The sequence below is a fragment of the Salarias fasciatus genome, chromosome 4, assembly GCF_902148845.1.
Source record: "Salarias fasciatus chromosome 4, fSalaFa1.1, whole genome shotgun sequence".
In the NCBI taxonomy this organism is placed as follows: domain Eukaryota; kingdom Metazoa; phylum Chordata; class Actinopteri; order Blenniiformes; family Blenniidae; genus Salarias; species Salarias fasciatus.
The window spans coordinates 15,542,088-15,554,957 of NC_043748.1; the positions used below are offsets into that span (position 1 = coordinate 15,542,088).

A 12,870-nucleotide genomic window follows, 5' to 3' on the forward strand; every position below is an offset into this window, starting at 1 on the left:
TAAAAAGCTTCTTGGGTGGGAAATGGATCTGCTGGCATCCTAACAGTTCTGTCTTGCTCTAATTGAGCTATATGCTTTCAGTGGAACCTTTTGTTAATCAGTATTGACAAAATATAAAGAAAAAAATAGAAAGTAAGAACTTCAAAATGGTGATAAATACCTTGAGGTTTTTCTTTTTTTCACCCATAGCTGGCTGGACCATTGAGAGAAAAAAGAATGACCGCCATAAATGAAAAATACAGACCTTTTATGTCCTATGAGCTATAGAGGCCAAGAGGTGAGATGGGATCAGGAGTTGACAGATTCAAATCCCAGCCGGTCACCGCCGTGGGTCCCTGAGCAAGACCCCTGACCCCCTGTCAGCTCCCGAGCTCCAGAGCGCCATAATGTGGCTGCGCCTCCATATCCTAGAAATATGAGTCGATGTGGAAAAAAGGATGACTCGTTCTGTCTGAATAAAAAAGATCAGTAAAAGTTATTTTTGTTGTGGGAATGAATGTTTGTTTTGACGTTAGAGGAGAAAGTGATGCATTAGGACGAGTAAAGGCAGAGAGAGGGAATAGAAAATGTGATCAGGGCAGGAGACGGCTGTCCTCTATCAAGTTATTTTATATAAACGTTTCAGCAGTCCCTTTACTAACCCCTCGCTCCGCTGTGCTTTTCACTCTCATTCCCTCTCATCATCTTTGCCTCTCTTTGGCACTCTGACTCTCGAACAGTCCTTTCCTCTCCTGTTTGATGCATGCCTGTATGAGCGCGCGGCTCCGGCCGGCCACTCGATGTGCTGCCAGGCAGGGAGGAAAGATGATGCACGGTGGAGTGATCCGTAATGAGTGATCTTGACTTTATGTAATCTTTGGCTCAGTGACCTCAGACACTGCAGAGATGCGGGATGAGAAGATGAGTGGAGAGAGAGAGAGAGAGAGAGAGAGGGGAAGGCACAACAGGAGAGTGCTCTCTCCCACCTGCAGTGATCAGTATTAATAAGTTACACTCCACCACACAGCTCTGACAACCTTTATGTAACGCGCTCCTTGTAAGTGGCTTCAGGATGACCCCTCATCAAGTGTGACGTGAGATCCTCTTGAGTACAGTTTAAATAGGCAATATGGTTCAAATAAATCCACACGGAGGCGCTTGTTTCAGCTACATTTGCTGTGAGATGGACGAATGGTGCAATAAAAGCTCTTGAAGAAAACTTCGGACCAAAACTTCACTGGTAAAAAATTGAGAAGAGCCTTTACCGTCCCAGCTGCTCATATTACACCGGGAGGTCCGACTGATGCAGAGATCCTGTCAAATAAAACACATGGATCATTTGACCCACTGTGGACCCCCAGATTGGAATAGAAATAAACACTCCAAACAAATTTAAAACTTAAAAACTATATTAACAGAATTATCTAGGCAATTATGCATATTGCACACAGAATATCTCAGGTGGATCTTCAGAATCAAGTAACTGCTCTTTCAGACCAACCTGGACAAGTAGATACATATTAAAACCAGAACAACATGAATTATGACAGAAAACATGATGTGGTACCAGACTAAAACAGTAATAAGGCCAGTCAAAACCACCACATCTGGAGCTGATCTTGTGAGAAATCATTACTTTTCTCTCTCACTTTCAATTAGTACATAATGCTGCAATTCTGCTTCCATTGCAGTTTGACAGACGACACAAAATCACAATTTTCCAGAAGGTTTGACTTCTTTTGAGCGCGTGCAGCCTGAGATCCCACACGTTCCCTTCTCGTCACCTTGATTTCAAGACTAAAACTAAAGAAGGCAGAACTTTTTAGTATTTTGACCTTATAATGGCGTCTCTGCCTCAGGAAATCAGACTCAAGACTTCATTAAATCACCACTCAAGACGTGTTTATAGACTTTATTTCAGACGATTTTGTGGTTTTCTGTCAGGAGCGGCTGAAAGACAAGAAAAGCAGGTAGGAGTCTTGACTCAAAAATGGTTTGATTAAAACCACATTTTTCAACCCTTGGAATATTGTGGGGGGGGGGGGGTCAAAACGCTTTCTCTGGTTAAGTCAAGTACAGTGCTTGTATTTCGTCTTGTGTGTTGTCTGATAATAGGGATTCATTCAAATCATGAAGAAAGGTACAGACATGTGCGGCCTACAGGTCCAGATAGAAAGGATAGAAATGCTTTAAGGTTTCCAAACGCTTCGAAGAACAGAGTATGGCAAGAAATTTTTAGATGAATCAACACTTCCTGGAGGAAACAGAGCAACGCTGAGGTTATCCAGCTCCGTGACTCTCAGTTTTCCGTAGCCGTTGCGTTGACTGAGTAGCCGAGCGCCGTCGTGAAATTAGGAAAGGCAATTGCCGACTGGCGTGGCTCAGAACTCATCAGCGCCGCGCCGCTTTAACACATTGCTTCCCCACGCCAGCTGCCATCCGCGGCTTCCTCCCACGCTGCCAATGTCATCTCCCTGGCAAGCGAATTTATCAAACCTTTACAGGGCGCTAACGCTCACCTTCAGCTTGTGCCGAATCAGCAGAAATGGGGGAAAATACGGTCGGTCGCATGCGCTTGCACTCACCGGCATTTCTGCTGAGGTAGCAGAGTGTGTGTGTTCTTGCATTTAAACTTTTTGTTAAATATTAAGGGGGAAAAAAAAACGTACAGCTTCCAAGATCTGTTCTGAAAGATGTGTTGAAAATTTGGTTCAGTTCAAGAGTCAGCGTTTTTTTTTTTTTTTTTTTTTTGTAAAGGTTATGTAAAGTGTAAAGTGTTTGGGAAAGGGAAAGGCTACGTAGTAATTGGTGAACAGAGGTTAACTGAAAGGTTTAGATGAAAATATTTACAGTCGTGGCTCATAAAATGTCAGTGCTCTCTGAAGGTCAAGTTTCTGTGCAGTTCTACGAAGCTTTTTTGTGAATTTTAATTGTATCAGGCAAATTATTAACATCAGTGGCAAGACTGATCAATATCTCTATGTAAACGTTATGGCAATGATGGTGATCTCCATCAAACCACGAAGTAATCTGTGCTTTGTTTGTGCTATTTGTTTAAAAGAAAATGAGAACGGCATTTTGAACTGCACGACTCGGTGGTACAGCGTACTAACTGCAAACACAGCAGCTGAACATGGCGGTCACGGGCGGCCAGTCAGAGACGTCGAGGTGAAAAGGAATGATCAAAAACTGGGCTCACAGCTGGGGCTCAAAACGAAGTCGGAAACAGACAAGACGAAAGTAGATGAAGTAACGCCACCAACTGGCATAAAAGACGAAGCGGGATGATCAACTTGACGTCTGCTGTTGATCATCCTTGTTATTGGAGTTTAAACCGGTTCATGGATGAAATGTTGGCTGAAGTTCAACTTTGATAAATGAGGAAAAACAGTTGGCACAAGTGTGTGTAGTTTATCAATAGTCAGTTCATCCTTGCAGATGTGAGACAGCACTCTGATTCTGTACCTTAAGGAGCTCAGTAATCCTCCATTGGTTTCTCTTGAACTTCATTTTCTGAATGAGACTTCCATGTATTCCTGTATTCCCTTAAGAATAAATACATAAAAATCTGATCCACAAATCTCTCCATTCCTCTCAGTTTTCATGCTCTTCATCATCTCATTCACTCTGTCATGGACCTAAAGTGTTGCTTATGTGTCTTTATAGTCTATTTATGTCTGCCTGGTTCTGTACAGGACGACTAGAAGCCTGCCGCCGTTTTCTTCTCACTGAGCAGAATGTCATTTGCCTCGGTGCATGAACGCTCTCGGCTCTGCGACAGGCCTCCTGATGGTGTTTTTAATGGAGTTTGATGATGTGACTGGTTTTTTTTAGCAGATCTCGGTTCACAGCTACACTGGTGAGTTTCTGAGAGATGAAGAAGGAAATGGAGGTTGTGTTTTCTCACACCCTGAAGGCACAATGCAACGTGTGTTCCTCTGCTTCATCTGCCAGATGATTTAAACAGGGTTTTTTTTTTCTCAATACATCAGAACCTGAACAACATCCATCACAATTCTTTCAAAAAAATCCAATCTGATATAATTGCTGATGCTGCAGTAGTGCAAATGAAAATTACTTAATTAGTAAATGTGTTTATCAACACATTGTATTTACAGCTACAGTAATCTACTTTCCCGAAGGCATCTGTTCCCCAAGTTTGGGGAAAACAAACATCTGGTTTAATTTATTGGGACTGGCCTTTGCCAGGGTGAGTAAATTTCTCTCCGTTCATATTTCAGACATTTTCATTTGGCCTCTTGTTTGTGTGCATCTGCTGCGAAACGCCATGTGTCTGATGTTAGAATAATTCTTCTGCCGCACGAGGAGATGAGATATGACAGTACGGATGGATTTCACAGATAAGAGAAATGATGATGAGTTTTTGGTGCGCCTGTAATGTGGGCCGAACCCGAGATGTAGTCCGGCATTAATGTGGACTGTAAATAAAAGCACCTCAGATGATTTTCAACATTTTGATTGAAAAGGTTTTATCACACAATGATCAATGTATAAACTGGGAACATATAATACAAAGGAGTTCAGTTTAGACGACACTTTTATTTGGAGGCGTTTTTGAATCTTTAATGATAAAGACAAAATCTTTTCAGTTCAAAAAATAAAGGGAATCGAAGAAGTGTGGGATATGCATGGTAAAGTATTGTAATACATGGAGAACATGCAGTATGATGTGCATGTGCAATGACAGCACACACACACACACACAGCACAAAGTGCACACTCAATTGAGACAAATTGTGGTGTCACTTCTTTATCCAAGAATACATTGCGTTTACAGCAGTAATTAGTATGTCTTTGGTTGAATTTTAATTACATCTTACCATTGGGCTTTGTCTTGTGTGTGTGTGGGCGCGCGTGCATGTGTGTGTTCTGTCAGGATTCTTATCTTGTGCTCGCAGTAACACACTCCTTGGCAGAAACACAATGACCACAGTTCTCCGCCACCTGCTGTTGTGCTCACACAGAGAGCCAAAAAAGCAAAAAGAATCACAGAGTTTAATCACAGTAAAGCCGTCATGCTTTCATCCTAAATGTTTTTCTCACATTGCACATATGCAGTGGAAGCCTTGGTGACTCAACAGTGTCTGATTGGTGTTTTTGCATGTTTTGAGGACTCATAAAGATTGGGATGCATTTCATTCTTTCCCGAGGGCATTGAAGTATCTTTTAATGTTGTTTCATTTGTCATTTACGCATTAAAGCAATGCTATGATGAAGTGCCCCTAATTACCGAGTAGTGTAGCGTTAAATTGGGAGAATCCAAGTCGGTACATTACATGCAAAACTGGATGCTGAAAAAAAGGATTTCTGCTTGGATGTGTCCAGAGGGAACAACTGTTGACAGTCGCTCCCTGAAACTCAGCACTTAGGTAAAATTATCAATCTGCTTTTTCACAATTGCAGCAAAATTAACTCAAATTGAGCATTTTGCATATTTGTCTTCTACTTTAAAGTCCAATCCAACTCTCAAGATATCGTTGTTGCTGCCCGCTCCAGCAGTGTTTCCATTAAAATGTAATTTACATGTATTTACTTAACAGATGGGTGCAGTTTCTGTCCGGGGGTCTTTGTCTTCCTCCGTTAAAAAAAAAAAAAAATCACCATAATTCAATTACAGGAGGGAAACTAATACATTACCTCTCTCACAGTTAAAACTACTAAAAACCAGCACAGTTATCGCTGTTTCCCTTAAAAATACCTCAGCCTTTTACACCAGTTACTGTGAGAGAAATGGTGAGTCTTCATGTATTATTTGGAGTTGCTGCATTTGTTATACTTTCATTTTGCACTCGTTAATTAACATAATCATTCTATGTTACAGATTATTACTGTAGAAAAAAAGTATAAATATTCATTTATTATTGATTTGTCCTGAAAACTGACTAAAGAAGGAATGCATGTGTCAAACCCCTCATCCACACATGGTATCCTGTCTACACCGATATACTCACATGTACTCTGTTGGTTTTCAGTCTCTGTATAAAAGAGAAAATTACAGAGGCCAACATCAAGATGTGGTCTCACCTTCGTTTCATATTTTAGCGTTGGTCCACCCTGCCAGTTTTCCCCTCCTAAGTGGCCCTTTAGCTGTCCGGCTCCTGTCACGAGCGCTATCGGTGGCTCCACGTGTAATGATACACTACTCAAGTGTAACTCACTCTCCATCCATCCCGTGCGGTAATGATATAGGTGGCTGCGCCGCGTGTGGCTTTGATCAATGCGGCGGTACGAGCTGAGTGCAAAGTTTGAAGGTGAGGGAGTTTAGAAAGTGAAAGGCTGAGATTCAGAGTGAAGCGATGATGAGGATGAATAAGACCGATGGGAATCGAGAAAGGAGACGACGGCAGATTAATCGGTAGTCCAGGATAGAGAATACACCTGAGTGTGCATATTTTTCCTTTGCTGTTAGTCCTTGGTCCTGCCCAGTGGCCCTAATGTCTTCAGAGGCAGAGAAAGACAGATAATGAGAGATTATTCGGGGCCACTCTTTTGCTGAGCAAGGGCCACTTCTCCCCGCCAGTCATTAGAGCGAGATTTTCAGAGACAACAATGAAAACAGCCTCTCATTCATCAGCTGCAGCTTTCAGATAGCCAGCAGGCGGCTCTGAGATACAATAACGGGTTGCAGGAACGGCACAATGGCTGGGTTGTTTGCACACTGTGTCCCAAATCTGAATTAGCCAAAAGGTTGGAGGGGGGGCAGGAAAAAGGACAGCGCTTAATGTTAATACTCTGCTGCTCGCCATCAGTGAGATCAGAGTGGTGCTCTCAAGTGGGCACTCTGCCTTGATGCTTTTCATCCAGCAGGGAGATTTATGTGTCCTCGGCTCGCTCATTTTTGTTTTGTACTTTTAGCTCAAACATTATTCTCCTGATTTGTGCAATAAGCTTCCTCTTCTTTCTTTAGCCAATTGAATAGTCATATTGTATTGCCGCACGTCATGATATATAACAATATGTTGTTGGTAAAATCATTTGCAGACACATCAGACAAAATTACTAGTTGTTATCTGTCACTAGTCGTAGTGTGGTTTATGTTCCTGTCTCATGATGCCGCTCATGAAATGTGTGTGGTGTTGCAACATTAAGAACAATACTACTTTTGGGCCAGCATAGCAATATAGAAGTTGTATATTAAACCCATTCCCAAGCAAAAATCTGAAAACCAAGAATGCATGAGGGAAAAAGCTCGAATGACTTCAAAGTAATTGAAAACAAACATTGAGCAGAGTTTTGAACTGAAGCAGTATTGGAGATGGGGTTATATCCAGGAAAGGGTGAGATATCTCTCCTGCTTTTCTAGAACCCGTCAGTCATGCATGATGTGGACAATATTTTAACTGTAAAGTATCCAGTATCAAAACTAATGTGAATTCAGCAAACAAGAATATATATATTTTTTGATTGATTTTTAGTGCTGATATTGAACTGGTCTAAATAGCACTGAGGCAAAGTGCAACACATTGATCTAATTGTGTTATTATGGATTTAGTTACAGATCTTAAATGTAACATTAAACCCTTCTTTAGGGTTGATGCTGATTATTAATCAGACTTCAATACATGAAAAAATAATAATTAGTCTGACCCTGGTTGCATAATTTTTATTTCACTTGCTTTTCATGAAGCAGAATTTGAGCTTTGCATTTTGTACACTGCAGTTGATGAATGAATGCATGGTTGAATTAATGAATGAACAAACTAATGAATGCGTCCATTCATGAATTAATTCACAAATGGCTGAGGAGTTAGTTCAAACCTGTATGATAATGACAGGTTGCTTAAGAAGAACAACTTTGACGCAAAAAGGCACAAAAACTGAAATTAATGCCGGCAAAAAATTAAGAGAACATCTTTTTTTCCCCCCACTGTTTTCCCAGAAAGTTGAGCGCCTTTGATGGCTTTTGTTGTTTACCTCATGGATCAGTCCTGAACATACGCACTTAATTGTTTGTGGGCGACTACATTGAGGCTCCTCTTTTATCACGCCTGGCCTGTGGCCTGTGTCACTGCAGCGGAAAGATTATGCCAAACTCCAGCAGCTGTTCGGTTGAAGGAACAAACCGCCGTCGACGCTCCAGCTGGGAATTCACTGTCACAACTCATTGCTTTCCCCTCACAGTCAGCAGATGGGAAAAAAATTGCCGTTGTGATATAAGAACTTGCACTTTGAGCTCGTTGACTGTTATAAACTACCGCTGCTTCTTTCTTTTTTCCGCCTCTGCTATCACACTTCTCTGCTTTCCATTCTCTGCTTCTTGGAACTGCACGCAGACTCACAAGTCAACATCACAGGCGCTCCGCTCCTCTTTCTTTTTTTTCTTTTTTTTTTTTCCATGAGCCGAACACAGCTATCCGCCGAAGCAGCGTGAGTGTGTATGCAAGCGTGCGTATGTGTGTCAGTGCCCTACGTGACCCCTCTGCGTTCCGGGAGAGCACCATCAGGGCCGGATCGGCTTTCCCCAGCCCGGAAATAGGCGTTTTCCAAATGTATGGAAAATATTTTCCATGTGACTCCCCCCCGCCCGCTCCAGCTCGCCAAGGTGGCCAAAAGTGACATTGTCACCAGGCCAAGTGGGTCAGACAGCGTTGAGGGAAAGATTTTGGGAGCTATGAGGTGTGTCACGAGGGGCCGTGGGATAGGGTCGCCTTGTTGGCTGGAGTTGCTGTTGCTATTGTTGTGTTGTTCCATCCTGACCTGACATGAGGCCTTTCTCGCCATGCTGCAGCCGGCTCCTAATCCTCCACTTTTCCTTGCACCGTCCCAGGTGTCAGGACCGGGCACAAGTGCTAATCCTGGTATTTTCCCTTCAACATTTATTCCTGTGCTTGCTATACACTTCAATCATTGAGTCACTTACGGGACCTCAACTTAGAATAAATTGTTTCCATTTGTTTCCAAATCCCTTCCACGGCGTTGTGTTAATGTTGATGTTGATGTGTCAGTATGACATCCTGACCCCTGAAAATCTGCCTGAATGTCTCAATAGATTTGATGAAAACATCAAACTCATGTCAAACTTTGCTTTTGTCTCTCCTCTCTGTGGTTCAGTACCGGATCGGCCAGCTGTACATGATCAGCAAACACAGTCACGAGCAGAGCGAGCGCGGCGAAGGCGTGGAGGTGGTGCAGAATGAGCCCTACGACGACCCGGAGCACGGATCGGGACAGTTCACCGAGAAACGCATCTACCTCAACAAGTGAGTGCCTGACTCCCATCATGCATTTCTAAGTTTTCTACAGTTTTTTTTTCTATTGCATTTTCTACTGTTTTCTGCATCCAAAGAAAATAGTGATATGCATAAACCTCAACAATCACAACTAATACGATCTAAAAATAGTTGTTTTTGTCAAGCATTTTTCATTTCCATAGCAGACTGAATTTGATTTAGTCTGCGAAAGGTCACCTGTGTGAACTGAGAGGAAAATGACTAAATGCAGCCGTAATAAATAAAAAGAAAACACTAAGCAGCCTGATGCTGCACGAAAGGCTTCTTCCTTTGTTGTTTCGCTTGACAAAGGACATTAGAAGAAGAGGACTAAATCGAATGTGAACACATTGCAACAGACACCTTTAATGAGGGTGCTGTTTATTTGTGTCTTCATTTTGAAATTAGCTTTCATAGTTTTTAATTTAAAACCTTCAAACCTCGTTTTGTTGATTGTTTTGTTTTTTGTTTTTTGTTTTTTACGAGCATTATGTCTGTGACATTTTTCATTCCAAATTAAATCTGCTCTCTCTGACATTTTTGTTGTTATGGAAGCTTAAGTGTTTTGATATTTTTTGAGGGACGCTGTTTGATTGTGCACCTCCGCAGAAATGTCAGCTCCCTCGTGCGGGGCCTTCAGATTCTTCTCATGTTACATCTCACATTAATAGTCCTCAGCTTTCAAGCGCTGCTGCCGCTGATGAAGCCGTCAGAGGAGATGCGGCGAAGAAAAGACAATGTGACTCCTTCTGACTGCGTCGCTGTCACTGACAGCCTTTCAGCAGTCCTCAGCTTTAACACAGGATTACTCAGTGATAGGATGTCTAATGATTCATCCATGTCAACTCCTGTAAGACTTCTGACTGAAATAAAAAAAAGCTGCTGTATAAATAATTACATATAGGGGCTTGTAATCATCTTGTAACGATGAAATTTTACAAGCTGAAAGAAGTCTTGGCGGCTATGTGCGAGCAATGAAATAGGAACAATAACCTGTGTCGCTTTACGTCTCTGTTCAAGCCTATTTTCCAGCTCCGATCCGGGCCTGCGCTTTGTAAAACTTGATAAGCGTGAAATGAAGCATTTGATTTTCTATTATGTAGATTACAATTGAATTAGTTGCTGTGGGCATTTTCTTCACTGTCCTTTTTGAATTTGCCCATGAAGCGACCTCTTGTAACCACCTGTTAACAAGCTATGTTGAGGCTATTTCATCGCAGCAGATGTGGAACAACTCAGGCTTTTTGTTGAGGAAACGGATGAGGTGAATGTAGTCTAAAGCGTGGATGAGCACCTCATTGATTTCCTTTGTTGAGCCAGGAATGAAATATTGTATTTTTAACAAAACTCTGTGGGTGTGCTAGAGGAGAAAATGAATGCATTGACATAATTGCGAGGTGGATTAAACAGGTATTTATTGTTCTTGTTTTATGCTTTCAAAACATATTGTAAATAAACATCATCTGCAGTCGACTTTCTTTTTCTGTCCTTTTGACTTGTGGTTGTGTATTCTTGCCTGGTCAACAAAGTCAATAAATCCATGTCAAACACTTGGCAGGAGCACAAATCCATCACCGTACCCAACCTCTATCAGAGTAATGCAATTTGAAGCTATTGATTTCAATAGAAAAATCGAAGCGAGAGGTCAGCGGGCCTGCGTTCGGAGTTGCGATGAATTACTCGAGCGTATGCCGACGCAGACTATTGAACCGGGCTGGGACATGCGTGACAGTTTAATCCTACAGAGCGCGGAGTGACTCGGTTAATCCTGCAAGTGAAACGTCAAGTTACTAAAGTAACCGTCGCCTCTCATTTGATTCACAGGCTCCTTTTTGGAGAGTGAACAGTGCCTCAGAGTTCATATTTGGTGATTTGTCTTTGCTGAAACACTTTTAATAACAGAATTTTAATTAAAACATGATAAAATGAATCTGCTCCTGAAGTTACAGTATCTTGGTAAATCCGCTGCATCAATCCAGCTGCAAGGCAGTGCAGCTTCACTCTATCAATATGGAAAAGATTACAGTTATAGTTATGTGCTGAAAGCACTTTGATCAGGAAAGATTGTGCATAATCTTCCTCCAGTATTCCTCAATGTGTTCGTGTTGCATAAACCTCAAAAAAAAAAAAAAAAAAACTCATTATAATCTCACACATTAAATCCCTACACACCCCGATACCTTTCTGTGGTTGTGAGAACAGCCCCTCTGAATCTAGGTATAAATTATAATTGTCACCGCAAGGTAATTGGGAAACCAATATAATGCTGTCAAGTGCTAATTACTGGAAAACAGGATTACTGTTGGCAAAGCTTCCACACTGAATGTATTATTGGATAATGGCTGCCCTCATCCCATTTGTACTGCATTAATTTGCTGCTGCTCTTTTTTTTTTATTGGAGCACCTTTTTTAAATTTTTTTTTTTACTCATATTTATTATACTACATTTTTTTACCTTGTTGCTTTTATAAGCATCACATCTACATTTTATTGTGATGTAGCAATAGCAAAAATGGCTCCTTACATCATAGTATCCACCAGTCTATGGTGTTTCACGCCCTATTTTGGTGAGATGAAATGACATCGTGCATACAGACTGCAATCAGATTTTGTTCTGAGTCCCTCATTTGCCAAAAGTAAGAAAACAAGACAAAGAGGGAAGTGGAGCCACATGGAGAATACTAAGAAGGGTGGGGTGAAGCCTTGTGGTCAGAAATGACAAGTAAGTGGGCCTCTGGGAAATGTGAAGTGTCATTGACAAACTCAGAGGAGAAGAAGGTGTCGTATGCTTCAATGAGTGTCACTGTATGCAAGTGTGTGTGTGTGTTTGTGTGTGTGTGTGTGTGTGTGTGTGTGTGGGTAGAGAAAGATGAGGTCAGTGTAAGTGACGGATAATTTAAGCAGTCGCCGTCGGACACCGAGCCTGCCTCTGTCCACCCACAAACCACCTGTTACCATGTTAAAGCTGCAGCCTGTGCGTGCGTGTGTGTGTGTGTGTGTGTGTGTGTGTGTGTGTGTGTGTGTGTGTGTGTGTGTGTGCGTAGCTTGTAAATAAGGCAGTGTGAGGACATGTGACCAGTCTGGACGCTCCCCCGGCTGTTTGACAGTGCATTGGCGAGAAGACCCGGGGGGAACCGTCTGTCCGAGGTCCCAGCAGCCTCTACAGACAGTTTCTGTCAAACTGGAATGGTTTCCACATTCAGTTACACGTGTAAGGCAAATAGTAACGAAATACAATTTGGAAATGTGGGAGTTAAAAGAGAAATCCCAGCTGGTTCGAAAGAGAATCACCCTGAAAGTGTGATCAGCTGCAGTTTAATAAAGGCGGTGTGTCCAGTTATGGAGCTATTTGCTGGTCTTGATTGTCTGTCTTATTGTCTGTCTTATAGAATGTGATTTGGCCTTCTGTAAACTGTGCACCCTTCTTTTTTTTTTCTCTTTTTAGCATTGCCAGTCAGGTCTTAAAGTTCAGGACCAGGTGTCAAAGTTTTAAAGCATTTGCATGTTTCACTTGCAAATATTCAAACTTTTGTCTTTGAAGTTTCCATCAGCCAATCAAAGGTCTTTGCTCCGATACTCGCTTTCCCCAGTAATTGTCTGCATTTTGATTGAACCTTCGAGAAAGGTGTTCAGATACTCAGCGCAGCGGCGACCATCAGCA

The 12,870-nt window shown here is 41.9% G+C and overlaps 1 protein-coding gene across 1 annotated transcript in view; it reads left to right on the forward strand.

The window, feature by feature from the left end:
- The window catches only part of pitpnc1a (phosphatidylinositol transfer protein cytoplasmic 1a), a 44,870-nt gene that overhangs the window by 20,695 nt on the left and 11,305 nt on the right, over positions 1-12,870 (forward strand). Inside the window, exon 2 of the mRNA XM_030090409.1 lies at positions 9,052-9,200. Within this exon, the coding sequence (XP_029946269.1) occupies positions 9,052-9,200 (149 nt within the window). The remainder of the gene's footprint in view (positions 1-9,051; positions 9,201-12,870) is intronic.